We start from the raw sequence: 21,001 nt of genomic DNA on the forward strand, positions 1-21,001 counted from the left end.
GTGGCGGGTGCTGTAGTCCTAGCTACTTGGGAGGCTGAGGCAAGAGAATCACTTAAGCCCAAGATTTTGAGGTTGCTGTGAACTGTGATGCTACGGCACTCTACTGAGGGCAACATGGTGAGACTCTGTCTCAAAAAAAGAAAAAAGAAAGAGATAATATTTGTAAGTGGCCAGACTTGGCACCATGCTTGGCATTCCTGCCACCCCCATCTTGCTCCATCCTCTGACCTCCAAATGGATGCTAGTTCCATCCCAGCTAAGGACAGAGTTCAAGTTCTTGAATACTTGTATATACCTGGAAGCAATACTATATTAGATGCTGGGAGTCCTGGGTCCTGGTTCAGGTTCAGCCATCTATGTGGTTTTGCTCAAGATACTTAATCTCTCTGAATTATAATTTCCTTATTAATACAATGAAATATATGATTCAAAATATTCTGTTTCTGGGCAGCGCCTGTGGCTCAGTTGGTAAGGTGCCGGCCCCATATACAGAGGGTGGCGGGTTCAAACCCGGCCCCAGCTGAACTGCAACCAAAAAATAGCTGGGCATTGTGGCGGGCGCCTGTAGTCCCAGCTACTCTGGAGGCTGAGGCAAGAGAATCGCTTAAGCCCAGGAGTTGGAGGTTGCTGTGAGCTATGATGCCATGGCACTCTACCGAGGGCCATAAAGTGAGACTCTGTCTCTACAAAAAAAAAAAAAAAAATATTCTGTTTCTAAAATACTATGTATATTAGTAATGTTCCTTTTTCCTAAGCAATAAAACTGAACTCTGGATAACTTTAACTTTAAAGAGTTTTCTCCTTTATAAAGGGAGCCTCTCATTTAGAAGCCTCAGCTTCTTTGCTACACCAAGTTATGTATCATTTCCCCATTATTGTTTCCTCTTTAGATCTGTGAAATCCTGGAACGCTCCCTCTCTCCATCTCTGAAGCTGACTCCTGCCTCAAGCACCCACCCTAACCTCCAAGCCTATCTTCAAGGCAACACCCAGGTCTCTCGAAAAAAACTTCTGCCTCTGCTCCAGGAAGCCCTGTCAGTATATTTTGACTCCACAAAGACCCCTTCAGGGCAACCTGAGACAGTGGTTGTGTCCCGGGAGCAGGTGGACAAGGAATTCGACAGGGCAAATAACTCCTTGATTCCTGGACTGAGTCAAGACGAGGAGGACCCTCCACTGCCCCCCACACCTATGAACAGCTTGGTGGATGAGTGCCCTCTGGATCACGGACTGCCTAAACTCTCCGCGGAGGCTGTCTTTGAGAAGTGCAATCAGATTTCACAGTCAGAGTCTGTCACTGCCTCCCTGGCAAAGAAGTGACTGTGAGGAGGATAGGGGATGGTGGGTGAGGTTATGTGACCCACCTCAAATGCATGTTTTGAGATGTGTGGAGATTCACCAATTCTGTCTTCATTGTTCCAGAATCTGTAATCTGTTCCTGTAAAACTGGGAAGAGAAAGAAGTGAAAGAAAGCAGCTGCTAAGAATGGCTTTCTACCTTTTCCCCCAATCTCTACCAATCAGACAGATACTATTACTTACATCTGCACTGACTTCTCTCTATTTCATTTGCCAGGAGCACAATATGATACACCCACACTCCCAGCAGAGGGGGACAAAAAGAATGTAGACCCCAAAAGTGCTCTCAGTAAGGATGTTGAACAGAACCAGTATCTGTCATGAAACTAAACATTTATTGATTGTCCCCATGTAGTCGTTTATTTAAGTATTTATTGAATACCTGCTTCAAGCAAGGTAGAAAAGAGAATATGTTTTGGAAATTCTTATTCCAGTTTTTAGCCTTTAGCAGATTACCAGCTCCATGACTGTTCTTTGTGCCACCGTTTAGGTGACAAATTTGATTCACAGATAGATGAATTTCTATTCTGAGCTTACTGTGACTGTGGCAGGTCCTGTTTGGGAGCAGATTGGAGACCATTGTCTTCTATCCTGATCAAGTGGCCTGGCTCTCTGTTCCTTTAGACCCCTCTGTCTCAGAAACAGGAACCTTAAAGAGACCCTGAAGACCTGATTTTTTTCTTGAGACAGAGTTTCACTTTTGTCACCCTCGGTAGAAAGATTTTTTTTTATTTGGCCGGGGCTGGGTTTGAACCCGCCACCTCCGGCATATGGGACCAGCGCCCTACTCCTTGAGCCACAGGGGCCGCACAGAATGATTTTTTTTTTTAAGAGATGAGGGTCTTGCTCTTGCTCAGGCTGGTCTCGAACCTGCGAGCTCAAGGCCTTGGCCACCTGCCTTGGCCTCCCAGGGCTAGGATTAGAGGTGTAAGGCACCGCACCCAGCCAAGACCCCTGATTCTTAAGACTTCAGGTGGCACCAAGAAAGGCCTTAAGACCTCAGGTGCTCTCCCCAAAGACGGCAGACCTGGAAAGAGTCCTGGGTCTGTCCCCTGCCTTAGCAGGTCTATCAATTTCTTTTTTTTGTTTGGAGATAAGAGTCTCACTTTGTCACCCTGGTAGAGTGCTGTGGCATCACAGCTCACAGCAACCTCAAACTCTTGGGCTAAAGCAGTTCTCTTGCTTCAGCCTCCCATGTAGCTGGAACTACAGCCACCAGCCACAACGCCCAGATATTTTTAGAGACAAGGTCTCACTCTTGTTCAGGCTCATCTTGAACCTGTTGAGCTCAGGCAATCCATCTGCCTTGGCATCCCAGAGTGCTAGGATTACAGGTGTGAGCCACCGTGCCCAGCCAGGTCTATCAATTTCTTGTCCATTGCTTTCTCTTCTTGATCATATTAAAAGGAAGCATGGAGTTCTAATACTGCTACAAATGGTTTTTTTGGTAAGGCACATCAGTATTCTAGGTCTCACTTCACCTATCTGTGAAACAGGGTTTACACTTAGGTGTGGCCTGGAATTCTGTGATTTTCCTCTTGCTGCCATTCTTTCTCTTCTATGCTCCTCTGTATTTTTCTTCTGTTTTCCCTGGGAATGTTCAGGGTCGCTGGATTGTCTGTATTTATGTGTGATTGTACCTAGGGACTCAGCCTCATGTAGCATGTATAGGGGTGTGATTAGAGGGGTGTGGTTCACACTGTAGTGGCTCAGCAGAGAGCTCCCTCCAAGGGTTTTGCATGTAGAGTCTCCCTTTTTTCTTTACATAAACCTATTCCCCTTGTCTTACCCCACAGCTTGATTTCCATGTAAGTTGCTGACAATTTCACTGATGACTGGGGTACGTGGTGACTTTGGCATGCTACCTTCCAGTATGAGGGGCACAGTCTGACTTCACTTTGAGGATATGTCTGTAGCCATTTGGAAGGTGAAAATAGCCATTTGTGATCGCTGAACCAAAGGAATTTATGTTTTGTAACTTGGGTACTTTATTGTGCATTTTGTTGAAGTATTAAATACTTTTTTTCCTCTTTGGAATCTTGCTGTCTCTTTTCGACAACTACAGGGTCTTCCCAAAGTTACCTCTAAAGTTGCCATACGTAGAGAAATGGGAAATTGTAGCTAACTGTACCTTTATTTACAAAATATTCATTACAAAATTTTACAAAATATTCTGTATGTGTTAGCTACCTTTTTGTATAATCAAGCCTTTTGAGCTTAAAGATTCATCTCCCTTCTTCCTACACTACCTAATGTCTTCCTCCTCGCAACTATTTTTGGGAATAGGAGCAACAGGCTGTATCTCCCCTCATCTTCAGCCTTTCCTCTAGTTTATTTCTTCTTCCAGAACCTTCCACATACATCTGTCTCCCCAGTTTTGCTTATGTTGAAAAGTAAAATAATCTTACAACCAAAATGGTTTCTACTATTGCTTTTTTTTTTTTTTTTAAGAGAGACCAGCTTTCGGGCGGCACCTGTGGCTCAGTCGGTAGGGCGCCGGCCCCATGTACCGAGGGTGGTGGGTTCAAACCCGGCCTGGCGAACTGCAGCAAAAAAATAGCCGGGCGTTGTGGCGGGCGCCTGTGGTCCCAGCTACTTGGGAGGCTGAGGCAAGACAATCACTTAAGCCCAGGAGTTGGAGGTTGCTGTGAGCTGTGTGATGCCATGGCACTCTGCCAAGGGCCATAAAGTGAAACTCTGTCTTTACCAAAAAAAAAAAAAAAGAGAGAGAGACCAGCTTTCAGAGGGTTACAAGGTATCTGGAAAGGAGAATGAATTCCCTTCCTAGACTCACCCCAAATTAGCCACTCTAGAAAATGCACTCTCCCTCCCCTTAAAGGGAGACAGCGTGTTTTTTTTGTTTTTTTTTTTTTTCTTTTGGGCAAACCTGCTCCACGGGAGGGGAAGGAGGGAAGGTGGCAAAACCTGTTTGAAGATGAGGTTACCTCCCTTCCACACCTCTGTCCTGGGAGGCAAAAGCAAAAACAGCTGAGACAGAAAAAGGGTAAGGAAGTGTTGGGGGCTGGAATAGGCAGCTTCCCAACAACTCTTAAGTGTTTAAAGAAGATAGGAAGACTTATGAAGATGGGAACGGTGCAAGAGGTAGGAAAAAAGACTTTCAATCTTGGGTAAGTAAGAGCTTGGCTCACTTGATTGGAAATGGAGAGAATAGGCTTGAGGGATTTCCCACCATTCAGCTCTTACCAGGTCAAATCTCAGGGGTTGGTCAAACAGAAAATACTGTAAGAGAATCCACTTGCAGGGGATGGGGTGGCTGTAGGTAGAAAATATCAGTATGGTATGGAGCCCGGGTATGGCATTCCAGGATAGTTCCCTGGTTTACAAATAAAGGAAGTTTCTGTATTTTATAACAGGTAAATATGCCCATGTTCTTTATTTTCTTTCTTTCTTTTTTTTTTTGTAGAGACAGAGTCTCACTTTATGGCCCTCGGTAGAGTGCCGTGGCCTCACACAGCTCACAGCAACCTCCGACTCCTGGGCTTAAGCGATTCTCTTGCCTCAGCCTCCCGAGTGGCTGGGACTACAGGCGCCCGCCACAATGCCTGGCTATTTTTTTTTTTTTGGTTGCAGTTTGGCCGGGGCTGGGCTTGAACCCGCCACCCTCGGTATATGGGGCCAGCGCCCTACCGACTGAGCCACAGGTGCCGCCCTTTGTTCTTTATTTTCTAACCCTCATCCTCCGGGCTGGCCATCGGAAAAAGCTGACCCAGAATTGAGTTCAGATTCAGGTTCTCCTTCCCAGCAGATGGTCCTTGCTTTCTTTCCCTACCCCCACCTATGCCATGTTCTCCCCTAGCCACTCCCCAGCATGGTGGAGGACAGGCAGGCCTGATGAGGGGCCTTCTTTCCCAATTTGGCCAGTTGATAGCTGGGTGGATCTGCCTGGGTGGTTCCCGCCAATTATAATGTGTGACATCTCTCAGCCCGACTTCATAGGTGGAGCAATGGCCGTAGAGGCAAATATGATTAGCTCTACATTCCATAACTCCTCTGCTCCTAAGTCCAAACTAGGTAATCTGCTTCTAGCAAGCAGCAAAGGAGGGAGAAACATCTGTATAGGAGATCCAAGTTCCTTTTAAAGCCTGCGCTCTGCTCTGTACCTTAATTATTGTTCTTCACTCCAGTGTTTCCATTATCTTAACCTGTCTTCTTGGGGACTATCTTAGGTTCAGGGAGAATGCAGAAGCAGCAGAACTAGGAGCAGCTCTGAGACTTAGGGAGCTGGAGCTGAAAGAAGAATGGCAGGAGGAAGAATTTCCTAGGTAAGGGAAAGTGAGGGCAGCTGGGAGATGAGAGGGAGGGTGAATTAAAACTTGAAGGGGGCTGGGCATGATGGAGCTTTCCTGTAATCCCAGCACTCTGTGAGACTGGGGTGAGAAGACTAAATGAGTTCAGGAGTTTGAGACCAGCCTGAGTCACATAACAAGACCCCATCTCCACAAAAAATAGAAAAATTAGCCGAGTGTGGTGGTGCATACCTGTAGCTCCTCAGGAGGCTGAGGCAGGAGGATCTCTTAAGACCAGGTGTTTGAGGTTGCAGTGAGCAGTGATGAGGTCTCTGCACCTCAAAACTCAAAGCAAGACTGTTTAAAAACAACAAAACAGGCTTGGCGCCCATAGCCCAGTGGTTACAGTGCCAACCATATACACTGAGGGTGGTGGGTTCAAACTCAGCCTGGGCCAGCTAAACAACAATGACAATTGCAAAAAAAAAAAACAGCAGGGCATGGTGGCGGGCACCTGTAGCCTACTTGGGAGGCTGAGGCAAGAGAATTGCTTAAGCCCAAGAGTTTGAGGTTGCTGTGAGCTGTGACATCACAGCACTCTACCAAGGGTGACATAGTGAGACTCTGTCTCAAAAAAAAAAACAACTTGAAGGAAAGAGGTGAGAAAAAGAAAGCAGGTGATGAAATGAGGGGGGGAGGTGGCGGCAGGGGAGCTATAAATTGATGCTTGGCTTGATGCTGTTAACCCAGGGCTCTGCCCTCTTTTCATCTTTTTTCCTCTAGATTGCTTCCTGAGGAGGTCTGTCCTTTTGAAGAACCTAAAGGCCCTAAACTTGGTAGGTGAAATAGGAACTAGCCTTCAGGTTCTTGATTCCAATCCAGTGAAGAGCAGTGCCACCACTGTCCCTTTGTAGTTCTCTTTTCATCTTTCCCAAATTACCATATTGGTCCTTTCTTCTTCAGAGTTTGCCCCATATTATCACTTCCACACACATAGGCATTCTAAACCCCACCCCCAACACACATATCTTTTTGGGTTGTTTTTTTTTTTTTTTTTTTTTTTATAGATCAATATCTTTAATGAATATAGATGCAAAAATATTCAACAAGATCCTAGAATTCAGAATCCAGCAACACATCAAACAAATTATACACCATGACCAAATGAGTTTTATCCCAGTTTTATCCCAAGGCTGGTTCAACATATGCAAATCTATAAATAAAATACATCAAACAAAATTAAAAACAAAGACCACATGATTCTCTCACTTGATGCAGAAAAAGCTTTTGATAACATCCAGAATCCATTCATGATCAGAACACTTGAGAAAATTAGAGCAGGAGGAAATCAAGTGGTTCGTGTCTGTTAGAGTTTCTCTTATAAATTGAGGCACATTCTGGTGGGGTGCATAAATATTAATAATTGAAATCTCATCATATTCAGTATTACCCTTAACAAATATGAAGTGTCCATTTTTATCCTTCCTTACTTTTGTTGGTTTAAAGCCTATTGAATCTGCAAATAGAATTGCAACACCTGCTTTTTTCTGACTTCCATTGGCTGGAAGTATAGATGACTATCCCTACACCCTGAGTCTATATTTATCTTTTAAGGTAAGATGAGATTCTTGTATTCAGCAGATATCTGGCCTGAGTTTTTGTATCCAGAAAGCCAACCTGTGCCTCTTTAGAGGGTAGTTTAAGCGATTCATGTTAAAGAAGAATATTGATAAACCTGGTAAAATTTGGGGTATCCAGTTATTCAAAAGTCCAGTGGACATGTTTAATCCTTTCGCCAGTGTGGAAGTTGGAGTTTGATCAAAAGTTTCTAAATGAGTTTACTTTTGTGGTAGAGGATTGTGCTGGTCATTATGGAGGATAGGTCTGAGAATATCCTGAAGAGGTGGTTTAGTTATGGAAAATTTCTTCAACATGTGAATGTCATTAAAGTATTTAATTTCTCCATTAAAAATGAAACTCAGGTTAGCTGGATATAGGATCCTGGGTTGAAAGTTATTTTCTTTTAGGAGATTAAAAGGCTATGACCACCCTCTTCTGGCTTGAAAAGTTTCAGAAGAAATCTCTGTACTCATTCTAATATTCTTCTCTTTGTAGGATATGGTTTTCTTACAACTGGCTGCTTTCAGAATTTTTTCCTTCAGTGACCAATACTTTGAAGCACATCACCTTCTAAGACTTAGCCAGAACTGCATGGAAATGTTGAAATGGCCTATGTCAATATCTGAAATAGCAACAACCATACAAAATCTCGCAAAAACAAAACAAAACAAACAAACAAACAAAAACATGACCAGATGGCTTCATGTCAGAATTCCACAAAACCTTCAAAGAAGAAATACTACCTATATTACTCAACCTTTTCCTAAATATAGAAAAAGAAGGAATAGTACCCGACACGTTCCATGAAGCAAACATCACCCTGATCCCCAAATTAGGAAAAGACCCAACAAGAAAAGAAAATTATAGACCAATATCATTAATGAACATAGATGCAAAAATATTCAACAAGATCCTAACAAACAGAATCCAGCAACACGTCAAATAAATTATACATCATGAACAAGTCAGTTTCATCCCAGGGTCTCAAAGCTGGTTCACTATACATAAATCTATAAATATAATTGAGCACATAAACAAATTAAAAAACAAAGACCATATGATTCTCTCAATTGATGCAGAAAAAGCTCTTGATAATATCCAGCATCCCTTCCTGATCAGAACACCTAAGAGAATTGGTATGGAAGGGACATTTCTTTTTTTTTTTTTTTTTTAACTTTTTTTTTTTTTTTATTGTTGGGGATTCATTGAGGGTACAATAAGCCAGTTACACTGATTGCAATTGTTAGGTAAAGTCCCTCTTGCAATCATGTCTTGCCCCCATAAAGTGTGACACACACTAAGGCCCCACCCTCCTCCCTCCATCCCTCTTTCTGCTTCCCCCCCCCCATAAACTTAATTGTCATTAATTGTCCTCATATCAAGATTGAGTACATAGGATTCATGCTTCTCCATTTTTGTGATGCTTTACTAAGAATAATGTCTTCCACTTCCATCCAGGTTAATACGAAGGATGTAAAGTCTCCATTTTTTTTAATAGCTGAATAGTATTCCATGGTATACATATACCACAGCTTGTTAATCCATTCCTAGGTTGGTGGGCATTTAGGCTGTTTCCACATTTTGGCAATGGTAAATTGAGCTGCCATAAACAGTCTAGTACAAGTGTCCTTATGATAAAAGGATTTTTTTCCTTCTGGGTAGATGCCCAGTAATGGGATTGCAGGATCGAATGGGAGGTCTAGGTTGAGTGCTTTGAGGTTTCTCCATACTTCCTTCCAGAAAGGTTGTACTAGTTTGCAGTCCCACCAGCAGTGTAAAAGTGTTCCCTTCTCTCCACATCCACGCCAGCATCTGCAGTTTTGAGATTTTGTCATGTGGGCCATTCTCACTGGGGTTAGATGATATCTCAGGGTTGTTTTGATTTGCATTTCTCTAATATATAGAGATGATGAACATTTTTTCATATGTTTGTTAGCCATTCGTCTGTCATCTTTAGAGAAAGTTCTATTCATGTCTCTTGCCCATTGATATAAGGGATTGTTGGCTTTTTTCATGTGGATTAATTTGAGTTCTCTATAGATCCTGGTTATCAAGCTTTTGTCTGATTGAAAATATGCAAATATCCTTTCCCATTGTGTAGGTTGTCTCTTTGCTTTGGTTATTGTGTCCTTAGCTGTACAGTAGCTTTTCAGTTTAATGAAGTCCCATTTGTTTATTTTTGTTGTTGTTGCAATTGCCATGGCAGTCTTCTTCATGAAGTCTTCCCCCAGGCCAATATCTTCCAGTGTTTTTCCTATGCTTTCTTTGAGGATTTTTATTGTTTCATGCCTTAAATTTAAGTCCTTTATCCATCTTGAATCAATTTTTGTGAGTGGGGAAAGGTGTGGGTCCAGTTTCAGTCTTTTACATGTAGACATCCAGTTCTCCCAACACCATTTATTGAATAGGGAGTCTTTCCCCCAAGGTAAGTTCTTGTTTGGTTTATCAAAGATTAGGTGGTTGTAAGATGTTAGTTTCATTTCTTGGTTTTCAATTCGATTCCAAGTGTCTATGTCTCTGTTTTTGTGCCAGTACCATGCTGTCTTGACCACTATGGCTTTGTAGTACAGACTAAAATCTGGTATGCTGATGCCCCCAGCTTTATTTTTGTTACTAAGAACTGCCTTAGCTATACGGGGTTTTTTCTGGTTCCATACAAAACGCAGAATCATTTTTTCCAAATCTTGAAAGTACGATGTAGGTACTTTGATAGGAATGGCATTGAATAGGTAGATAGCTTTGGGAAGTATAGACATTTTAACAATGTTGATTCTTCCCATCCATGAGCATGGTATGTTCTTCCATTTGTTAATATCCTCTGCTATTTCCTTTCTGAGGATTTCATAGTTTTCTTTATAGAGGTCCTTCACCTCCTTCGTTAGGTATATTCCTAGGTATTTCATTTTCTTTGAAACTATGGTGAAGGGAGTTGTGTCCTTAATTAGCTTCTCATCTTGACTGTTATTGGTGTATACAAAGGGTACTGACTTGTGGACATTGATTTTATATCCTGAAACATTACTGTATTTTTTGATGACTTCTAGGAGTCTTGTGGTTGAGTCTTCGGGGTTCTCTAAGTATAAGATCATGTCATCAGCAAAGAGGGAGAGTTTGACCTCCTCTGCTCCCATTTGGATTCCCTTTATTTCCTTGTCTTGCCTAATTGTATTGGCTAGAACTTCCAGCACTACGTTGAATAGTAAAGGTGACAGAGGACAACCTTGTCTGGTTCCAGTTCTAAGAGGAAAAGCTTTCAGTTTTACTCCATTCAGTAAAATATTGGCTGTGGGTTTGTCATAGATAGCTTCAATCAGTTTTAGAAATGTGCCACCTATGCCTATACTCTTCAGAGTTCTAATTAGAAAAGGATGCTGGATTTTATCAAATGCTTTTTCTGCATCTATTGAGAGGATCATATGATCTTTATTTTTGCCTCTGTTAATATGGTGGATAACGTTTATAGACTTGCGTATGTTAAACCAGCCTTGCATCCCTGGGATGAAGCCCACTTGATCATGATGAATGACTTTTCTGATGATAAGCTGTAATCTATTGGCTAGGATTTTGTTGAGAATTTTTGCGTCTATGATCATGAGTGAGATTGGTCTGAAATTCTCCTTTTTGTTTGGGTCTTTTCCTGGTTTTGGTATCAGGGTGATGTTTGCTTCACAGAACGCGCTGGGGAAGATTCCTTCTTCCTCAGTTTTTTGGAATAATTTCTGCAGTACAGGAATAAGCTCTTCCTTGAAGGTTTGATAGAATTCTGGAGTGAAGCCATCTGGACCAGGGCATTTTTTAGTTGGAAGCTTTTTTATCGTTTCTTTGATCTCTGTACTTGAAATTGGTCTGTTCAGGAGGTCTATTTCATCCTGGCTAAGTCTAGGGAGAGGGTGTGATTCCAAATATTGATCCATTTCCTTCACATTGTCAAATTTCTGGGCATAGAGTTTCTGGTAGTATTCAGAGATGATCTCTTGTATCTCTGTGGGATCAGTTGTTATTTCCCCTTTATCGTTTCTGATTGAGGTTATTAGAGATTTTACTTTTCTATTTCTAGTTAGTCTGGCTAATGGTTTATCTATTTTATTTATTTTTTCAAAAAACCAACTCCTTGTTTCATTAATTTTCTGAATGATTCTTTTGTTTTCAATTTCATTGATCTCTGATTTGATTTTGGATATTTCTTTTCTTCTACTGAGTTTAGGCTTAAATTGTTCTTCTTTTTCCAATTCCATAAGATCTCTTGTGAGATTGTTGATGTGCTCTCTTTCTGTTTTTCAAATGTAGGCATCTAAAGCGATGAATTTTCCTCTCAAAACTGCTTTTGCAGTATCCCACAGGTTTTGGTAGCTTGTGTCTTCATTGTTGTTATGCTCAAGGAAGTTAATGATTTCCTGTTTTATTTCTTCCTTCACCCATCTGTTATTCAACAGAAGATTGTTTAATTTCCATGCCTTTGGGTGGGCTTGAGCATTTTTGTTAGAGTTGAGTTCCACCTTTAGTGCCTTATGGTCTGAAAAGATACAAGGTAAAATTTCAATTCTTTTGATTCTGTTGATATTTGTTTTGTGTCCCAGGATATGATCAATTTTGGAGAATGTTCCATGGGGTGATGAGAAGAATGTATATTCTTTATCTTTGGGGTGGAGTGTTCTATATGCGTCTATCAAGCATAGTTCTTCTAGGGTCTCATTTAAATCTCTTACATCTTTGTTTAATTTCTGTTTAGAGGATCTGTCCAGCTGTGTAAGAGGTGTGTTAAAGTCCCCTGTTATGATGGTATTATCAGATATCATATTGCTCAGACTGAGTAAGGTGTGCTTCAAGAATCTGGGAGCATTTAGATTGGGTGCATAAATATTTAGAATTGAAATGTCTTCTTGTTGTAGTTTTCCCTTGACCAATATAAAGTGACCATCTTTGTCTTTTTTGACTTTAGTTGCTTTAAATCCACATGTATCTGAAAATAAGATTGCAACTCCTCTTTTCTTCTGAATTCCGTTTGCCTGAAAAATTGTCTTCCAACCCTTGACTCGGAGCTTTAATTTGTCTTTTGAGGCCAGGTGTGTTTCTTGCAGAGAGCAAATGGATGGCTTGTGTTTTTTAATCCAGTCAGCCAATCTATGTCTCTTCAGTGGGGAATTCAAGCCATTAACATTTATTGAGATAATTGATAAATGTGGTAGTATTCTATTCGTCTTATTTGGTGAGAGTCCATTGCTTAGTTTTATCTTTTGCATCAGTGTGGAGGTTAGGTTTTGTCCTTTGATTTCTGAGTTCTTACTTTGCTGCTGATCCATTGTGGTGGTCAGTGTGCAGAACAGGTTGAAGTATTTCCTGTAGAGCTGGTCTTGTTGTGGCGAATTTCCTCAATGTTTGTATATCCGTAAATGATTTGATTTCTCCATCAATTTTGAAGCTTAGCTTAGCAGGGTACAGAATTCTGGGCTGAAAATTGTTCTGTTTAAGTAGATTAAAGGTAGATGACCATTGTCTTCTTGCTTGGAAAGTTTCATTAGAGAAGTCTGCGGTAACTCTGATGGATTTGCCCCTGTAGGTCAACTGGCGCTTACTCCTGGCAGCTTGCAGAATCTTTTCTTTTGTCTTGACTTTGGACAGGTTCATCACAATGTGTCTTGGAGAAGCTCGGTTAGAGTTGAGGCGACCTGGGGTCCGATATCCCTCTGAAAGCAGTGTGTCAGACTCTTTGGTGATGTTTGGGAAATTTTCTTTTAAAATATTCTCTAGTATGGCTTCCATTCCTCTGGGGCATTCTTCTTCCCCTTCTGGAATTCCTATAACTCGTATGTTGGAACGCTTCATAAAGTCCCATAATTCTGACAGTGAACGTTCTGCTTTCTCTCTCTTCTTTTCTGCCTCTTTTACTGTCTGAGTTATCTCAAGAACTTTGTCTTCTACCTCTGAAATTCTTTCTTCTGCATGGTCTAACCTGTTGCTGATACTTTCCATTGTATCTTTAAGTTCCCTAATTGACTGTTTCAGTTCCTTCAGGTCTGCTATATCCTTTTTATATTCTTCATATCGTTCATCTCTTATTTGATTCTGTTTTTGGATTTCCTTTTGGTTATTTTCCACTTTATTAGCAATTTCCTTCATTGTTTCCATCATTTCTTTCATTGTTTTCAACATGTGTATTCTAAATTCCCTTTCTGTCATTCCTAACATTTCTATACTGGTGGAATCATCTGTAGTAACTACCTCATGGTCCCTTGGTGGGGTTGTTCTAGACTGGTTCTTCATGTTGCCTGGAGTTTTCTGCTGATTCTTCCTCATGAGTGATTTCTTTTATCTGTTTCCTTGCCCTAATTTTCCTTTCACTTCCTCTTGCTCTTTAAGTTCTTGTGCCTGTGGACTAAGGGTTACAGGACCAGAAGGGTGAGAAGGTTGAAGAGCAAAAAAAGGGGATGAAAGAAAGGAGGACCGAGTGATAAGAAAAAAAGAAAGATAGAGAAAGGAGAGGGGGTGGGTATAAGGAATATTGACAAAAAGAAGAGAGGCACAGAAAGAGGGAGACAGGGCAATATAGGTGTACAGTAGGGTACTTTGACACAACCTTAAAAAACCCCACCTTCTGGGGGTGCCCAGTTGCGTGGTTCCCTTGAGGTCAGCAGCTCTTTGCTAACCTGATCAGACACAGTACCCCACCTCCACCAAGTAGAGAGGAAAGACAAAAATGCTATAAATCAAACCAAAAGAAACAAACAGAAAACTTTACGGGGATAAAATTGCCAAATTATATCGGTAGAAACACTAGCAAAAATGAAATTCTAGTTATTAAAAAAGGCAGCAATGAGAAATTATAATTAAACTAGGAAAATTGAGAAAGAAAAAGGGATCTGTGTGGAAAAGATTGAAATTAAAAAAACAAAAGAACATCAGCAACATCAAAATAAACAAACAAAAAAAACAACCAAACCAAAAAAAAAAAGAAGAAAAAAGTACACAACCAAAAACAAAGCAGTTTGTATATGTTATTGAATATTGTCTGGGCAACACGTGGTCTTCTGGGGTATGAGATGTTAGTCACAGTTCTGATACGACTGGAGGCTGCTGATTTCTCAACCCCCAGCAGGTAGACACCCTAAATCTCTCTTCAGCCTACTAAAAAGGCACTTTGAACTTGTAAACTTGCTGAGCAGAAGCTTTCCCAGCTTTCTCACTGGAATCACTGCTGAAGTGGCTATCCACTTACTCAGTGTGCCAAAACCGGTCTCACTCTGCCCCTGAGGGTTAGGGCTGCAAGGCGGCTCAAACCCCACCCTTAGGCTACTTGGTTGCTGGGTTACCAGCTCTCACCGTTTCTAGCTCTGCGACCCTGAGGGCGGAGCTTGCCGGGGCAGATCACTGACAATGGATCCGTGTGACCCACCGCCAAACACTATTAGCTCCGTCTGGCTCAGCGGCTCAGACTGGGGCCCTAGACAACGGCCAAAGTTCTCCGCACTCCCGCTCAGGCCTTCCCCAAGGCAGTTCAACTCAGTGCCAAGTCCAAGGACATCAAAACAGTTCACAGGTAAGGCCTTTCTGGTTTGCAGTCTCGCTGCTACTGAACTTACAGTTGTGGGTGGGTTTAGACGGATTGAACACACGCGACCACTTGCCGGTTTTCCACTGTTTTAGTCCTCCTCTTGGGGTCCAGAAGTCTCTCGCTGACTCCCTGTATCTTCATAGGAGTGATGATAGGCAGTTCCCACCAGCCAGAGATGCCTGGAGTCCTATCTCCCCAGTTTGGGGGTTTTTTAAGACAGAATCTCACTCTGTCATCCTGGCTAGTGGCATCATAACTCACAGTAACCTGGGCTCAAGCAATTCTCTTGCCTCAGCTTCCCAAGTACCTGGGACTCCAGGTGCCCACCACATCACCCAGCTAGTTTTTCTATTTTTAGTAGAGATGGAGTCTTTGTTTTTTTTTTTTTTGTAGAGACAGAGTCTCACTTTATGGCCCTCGGTTGTGTGCCATGGCATCGCACAGCTCACAGCAACCTCCAACTCCGAGCTTAAGCGATTCTCCTGCCTCAGCCTTCCAAGTAGCAGGGACTACAAGTGCCCGCCACAATGCCTGGGGTCTCTTCCTTAGGCAATCCATCACCTTGAGCTCCCAGAGGGCTAGGATTATAGGCGTGAGCCATGGCACCTGGCCTACAAAACATTTTTTTTTTAAGGACATAATAGAGAAGATTGATGGGGTCATTTATGAAGATAGGAAATATGGGGAAAAATAAGAAGGAAATGATTTTAAGTACCATTTTGGATCTGATGACTTGATGACCGGGAGACATAAAGTGGAGATGTTCATTCTAACCATTTAGGGATAGGGATTATAGATTTGGAGGTAGAGCAGAATCCTAGGTTAGAGGCAAAGTTGGGAGCTGTCCTGTTAACTGGTGCTGATCGAAGACATGGGAATAGATGAGCTTCCCTAGGAAATCTTATGTAAAAAAAGAAATAGAGAATCTCAGGGAAAAAATTGACACTGGCAAGGGCCATATTCCTGCTGTAGGTCAGACCATGGCCATTGTCCAGTGAAAAAGTTAGGATAATGAATCACAGGAAAAAGAAACCAGCAAGGGATTGGGTTGATTAGATAAACTACAGCTTAAGAGTCAAGGAAAAATTTGAGGAATGATAACGTTAGAGTAATAAACTCTAGGAATTTGGGGAGGTCACAGAAAACAGAAAGTAGACTCTACCTTGGTGATCCTTGCCCATCCTTCTCTTTCAGATGAGCTGCCTCAGACGGAGGATCTGGGGGCCACTGAGGCAGCTGCAAGGCTGGGCTGGGGTTGTATGTGGGATGTGGCTGGAGAAGATGGTCATCACTGGAGGGTCATCACTGGTGTTCTGAACAGGACAGTGGGAGCAGAGAGTGGATATGACTGTCATTGAGCCCTATAAGAAAGTCCTGTCTCGGCGGCGCCTGTGGCTCAAGGAGTAGGGCGCCGGTCCCATATGCCAGAGGTGGTGGGTTCAAACCCAGCCCCGGCCAAAAAAAAAAAAAAAAAAAAGAAAGTCCTGTCTCATGGAGGTAAAGACTAACATAAGTGGAGAGTTAAGGACTTTGGCTTCTTGAATAAAATACCAAAGTTGAAGATTAAATAATTAGGTTCAGGCTCAGTGCCTGTGGCTCAAGCGCCTAAGGTGCCAGCCACATGCACCTGAGCTGGCAGGTTCAAATCCAACCTGGGCCCACCAAACAACAATGATGGCTGCAACCAAAAAATAGCCGGGCCTTGTGGCGGGCGCCTGTAGTCCCAGCTACTTGGGAGGTGGAGGCAGGAGAATCGCTTGAGCCCAGGACTTGGAGGCTGCTGTGAGCTGTGATGTCACAGTACTCTACCCAGGGTGACAGCTTGAGGCTCTGTCTCAAAAAAAAAAAAAAAAAAAAAATTTAAAATTAAAAAAAATTAGGAGGGGGCGGTGCCTGTGGCTCAGCGGGTAGGGCGCCGGCCCCATATGCCGAGGGTGGCGGGTTCAAACCCAGCCCCGGCCCAAACTGCAACAAAAAAATAGCCAGGCGTGTGGTGGGCGCCTGTAGTCCCAGCTACTCGGGAGGCTGAGGCAAGAGAATTGCCTAAGCCCAAGGATTTGGACGTTGCTGTGAGCTGTGTGACGCCACGGCACTCTACCGAGGGCGATAAGGTGAGACTCTGTCTCTACAAAAAAAAAAATAATAATTAGGAGGGCGGTGCCTGTGGCTCAAGGAGTAGGGCTCTGGCCCCATATGCCGGAGGTGGCGGGTTCGAACCCAGCCCTGGCCAAAAACTGCAACAACAGCAAAAAATAAATAAAACCTTCTACTAAAAAATAAAAAAAAATAGGTTCAAAATCCTTCCTGTAACTTGCAGAGACCCTCAGAGTCCCCTCAAACAGATGTACTGCCTGTTAATACATATTGATTGATTGACCAAATGAATTTTCCCTTTATCCTCCCCAGGTTACCATGGTGATGGCCTCAATGCTGTCATCCTCTTTGCTTCCTGTTATCTACCCAGAAGCAACACTCCCAACTACTCTTATATTATGGAACACTTGTTTAAGTGAGTTAGAAGGCCTAAAGGGGCGCCTGTAGTCCCAGCTGCTCGGGAGGCTGAGGCAAGAGAATCACATAAGCCCAAGAGCTGGAGGTTGCTGTGAGCCGTGTGACGCCATGGCACTCTACCGAGGGCAGTAAAGTGAGACTCTGTCTCTACAAAAAAAAAAAAAAAAAAAAAGAAGGCCTAAAGGGTTATAGGGAGGGAATTAGGGAAGGGAAAAGTAACAAAGAACCCTTCCAGGATCAGTAGCTTATCAGAGAAGCTACAGTAATGTTCCTCTCACTTCTACAACTGCAGGACATGCTTTCCCCACATTTTCATTCCCCCAGGTATATGGTGGGGATTCTGGAGCTGCTGGTAGCTGAAAACTATATGCTTGTTCATTTGAGTGGAGGTACAAGCAGGGCCCAAGTTCCACCTCTGAGCTGGATACGCCAGTGTTACCATACCCTGGATCAGCGGTAAGACCACAGGACAAGAAAGCTACAACTCTCTATCTTATCTTTCTCTTTTCTATCTTTCCATTCTTTCTTCTTCCATTTAGTGCCTCTCCTTCTTGGAGTCAGAGAAATCCAGTTTCAGACTTCATCATTACCACTTACTAGCTGCATGGTTTTGGTCAAGCCATTTAACTTTTCTGGGCCTCAGCTTCCTTATCTTTAAAATGACAATGCTAATGCCTTTGCCATGGGTATTTGTGAAAATCACATAAATCAATGTGACATATTGCCTGGCACACAGGTGGCAATTTTCCTTTTCTCCCAATTTTGCCATGTATTTTCCTTTCTACATTTCTCTCTTCTCTGCCTTCATCCCTGACCTAAGATGCCTTTTTCCCCCTTGTGTTCCTTTTATCCCCTTTGTTTTCCCCCATCTCTCTTTGCTCATTTTTCTCTTTTCCTTTTTCCTTCCTTGTTGGTCTTCTTCTGCATGGAGTTTTACAAAGTCCTAGTCATGGAGACATGGAGAAGTATGCAAAAAGAACTTATGTGAGGGTAGGGCAAAGGATGGGAACAGGGTACCCAGACTGAGGGATTCTAAACAGAGTTTTCTAAAATGAGGGTCATGGAGAGAGAGCCTAAATAATATGGGTGGAGGTAAAATCATTCGATCTCCAGGAATGGGGATTAGACCCAAATGACAGAGCAATCTAGAAATTAGAGAAGTGAAGGAAGTAATAGTGCAGAAGATAGTTCTAGAAGGTCTTTATGCCAGAAGGTAGAGGAAGAAATAGGATGATATCATATTCTTTCTTCTTAAGGCTCCGAAAGAACCTGAGAGCCCTGGTGGTTGTCCACGCTACATGGTATATGAAGGCATTTCTGGCACTGCTTCGGCCCTTCATCAGGTACTAGCTCTGGGGACAAGGACTACCTTCCCCCAATTTTCAAAATTAAGATAAAGAAGGTCTTGCCTTGCCAGGCATAGTGGCTCACACCTGTAATCCTAGCACTCTGGAAGGCCAAGGCAGGTGATTGCCACCTGAGTTTAAGACCAGCTTGAGCAAGAGCAAGATGCCATCTCCAAAAATAGCCAGGTGTTGTGGTGGGTGCCTATAGTCCCAGCTATTTGAGAGGCTGAGATGGGAGGATCACTTGAGCCCAAGAGTTTAAGGTTGCTATGAGCTATCATGCCACAACACTCTAGCCAGGATGATGGAGTGAGACTCTGTCTCAAAAAAAATAAGGTCTTGCCCCCCACCCCCACCCCATTATTCCCAGCCTTACCCACTCTACTCCCTACATTTACTTTTCTAAGGGCCTCTAGGAAACCCCCTCCTGGTACAAAACACACTTGGCTTATCCTCTCTTTTTAGTTCTAAATTTACACGAAAGGTTCGTTTTCTGGACAGCCTGGGAGAATTGGCCCAACTCATCTCCCTGGATCAAGTTCACATCCCTGAAGCTGTCAGACAGTGAGTCTTATGCTTAAGGATAAAGGTTTTGGGTGGGATGGGTAAAGCCAGTCCTCACTTTTTTAATGTCTTTGGGGTGGAGGATACAAAGGAATTTGATTTCAGCTGCTTCAATGTATCTGGGGAAATTGCTTACAACCAGACACAACTTTAAGGACACTACTTCATGTAACAAGAACAAGTGGAAAAAAAAAAATTATACACATAAGTGCAGAGCATCAAGGAATCCAGGAATAATCAGGCCAGGTGTGGTGGCTCACTCCCATAATCCCAGAGTTCTGGGAGGCCAAGGCAAGTGGATTGCTTGAGCTCAGGAGTTCAAGACGGCCTGAGTAAGACCCTGTCTTTACTAAACTGTAGGAAAACCAGCCAGGGTGTCTAGTAGGTGCCTGTAGTCCTAGCTACTTCAGGAGGCTGAGGCAAGATTGCCTGAGCCCAAGAGTTTGAGAGTGCTGTGAGCTATGATGACTCTACAGCACTATGCCCAGGGCAACAGAGGGAGACTCTGTCTCAGAAAATTAATTAATTAATTAATTAAACAAACAGAAGAATGAATAATCACAGTACAGAAATTATAGGAGATTCTGGCTCAGCGCCTGTAGCACAGGGGTTACGGCGCCAGCCACATACACCAAGGCTGGGGGGTTTGAACCCAGCCCACGACCTGCTGAACAACGACAACTCTAACAAAAAATAGCCGGATGTTGTGGCAGGTGCCTATAGTCCCAGCTACTTGGGAGGCTGAAGCAAAAGAATCGCATAAGCCCAAGAGTCTGAGGTTGCTGTAAGCTGTGATGCCATGGCACACTACCGTGGGCAACATAATGAGACTGTCTCAAAAAAAAAAGAAATTACAGGAGATTCAGACTGGCCCTAAAAATTAGGAAGAAATATGTTGGCGGTGCATAGGAGATTATATCCAGTGGGGGACAGCAAAGGATATTAAATGCTAAAGCTAGTGCTAAAAGATGACGCAAGCACCATGTCTTCTAGTTCTTCTAATTCACCTGTCTTCTGTCCCCCAAACCACTGAGGAAAACCTAAGTCTTGCCCCTGAACCACTTCTCTCCTCTACCCTTCCTCTCTTAGGTTGGACCAGGATCTCCATGGCTTCAGAGGGACCTAGCACAGGACTGGAGAAAGGGTCTGCCTATACCCAAATCTCTGAAACATTTGAGCTACTTTGTAAATCACCTTATCCTCACCCCCCCAGGACCATAGGATGTTTAATCACCTTATCCTCACCCCCCCAGGACCATAGGATGTTTATTTCTCAAAGGGATGTCATCCTTCCCATGACCCTCCCTTCTGCAGGGATTTGAGGTTGGGAACCCCATCTGTTGAGTGGGGTGGCATTTTGTATGGAAAGTGCAGAGTTCTGGGTTTTTGTTTTTGTTTAAGGAAGTTTTTTTGTTGTTGTTGTTGCAATTTGGCCGGGCTGGGTTTGAACCCACCACCCTCGGCATATGGGGCCGGCGCCCTACTCACTGAGCCACAGGCACCGCCCCAGAGTTCTGGGTTTTAATTCTGCTTTAGTCATAGAACCTTGGGCAAATAACTTCATTTCCCTTGAGTCTCATTCTCCTCCCTTGTAAGCCAAGGGCTGTGGTCCTCTTCACCTGGGATGCAAAAAGCTTGACTGTTCACAGGCAGCCCACCTGCTAGGAGCCCAGGGTGTCCTTTGCTGAGTCTTGAAGACCCACCACATACCTTCTTTCCTCCTGAATGTCTGCTGCCTGTGACCCTGCGAAGCAGTGCTTCCAAAACCTGCATTTTTGCCTTCCTTAATAAATTCAGATCTGGGGTG

General features: G+C 43.1%; 3 protein-coding genes across 13 annotated transcripts in view; 2 read left to right on the top strand and 1 right to left on the bottom strand.

Moving 5' to 3' along the window:
- Window positions 1-3,823, top strand: part of PRUNE1 (prune exopolyphosphatase 1) — a 35,170-nt gene extending 31,347 nt beyond the window's left edge. For 2 of the 3 annotated variants that reach the window (XM_053590750.1, XM_053590751.1), the window contains one exon: window positions 891-1,486. In XM_053590750.1, the coding sequence (XP_053446725.1) occupies window positions 891-1,319 (429 nt within the window). In that variant the 3' untranslated portion in view covers window positions 1,320-1,486. Of the gene's footprint in view, window positions 1-890 lie in introns of all 3 variants that reach the window. The other variant, XM_053590749.1, reaches the window with a different exon arrangement.
- The window catches only part of SEMA6C (semaphorin 6C), a 314,549-nt gene that overhangs the window by 179,160 nt on the left and 114,388 nt on the right, over window positions 1-21,001 (bottom strand). The gene's annotated exons all lie outside the window — the stretch shown is intronic.
- On the top strand, window positions 4,360-20,422 carry BNIPL (BCL2 interacting protein like). The gene is given in 11 exon segments (XM_053590816.1): window positions 4,360-4,485; window positions 5,545-5,640; window positions 6,388-6,440; window positions 15,968-16,071; window positions 16,073-16,144; window positions 16,252-16,270; window positions 17,180-17,282; window positions 17,609-17,740; window positions 18,541-18,627; window positions 19,096-19,194; window positions 20,284-20,422. Coding segments are annotated over 11 exon segments (852 nt in total). The 5' UTR covers window positions 4,360-4,435; the 3' UTR covers window positions 20,321-20,422.

The sequence above is a fragment of the Nycticebus coucang genome, chromosome 5 (assembly GCF_027406575.1).
Source record: "Nycticebus coucang isolate mNycCou1 chromosome 5, mNycCou1.pri, whole genome shotgun sequence".
NCBI classification, from domain to species: Eukaryota; Metazoa; Chordata; class Mammalia; order Primates; family Lorisidae; genus Nycticebus; species Nycticebus coucang.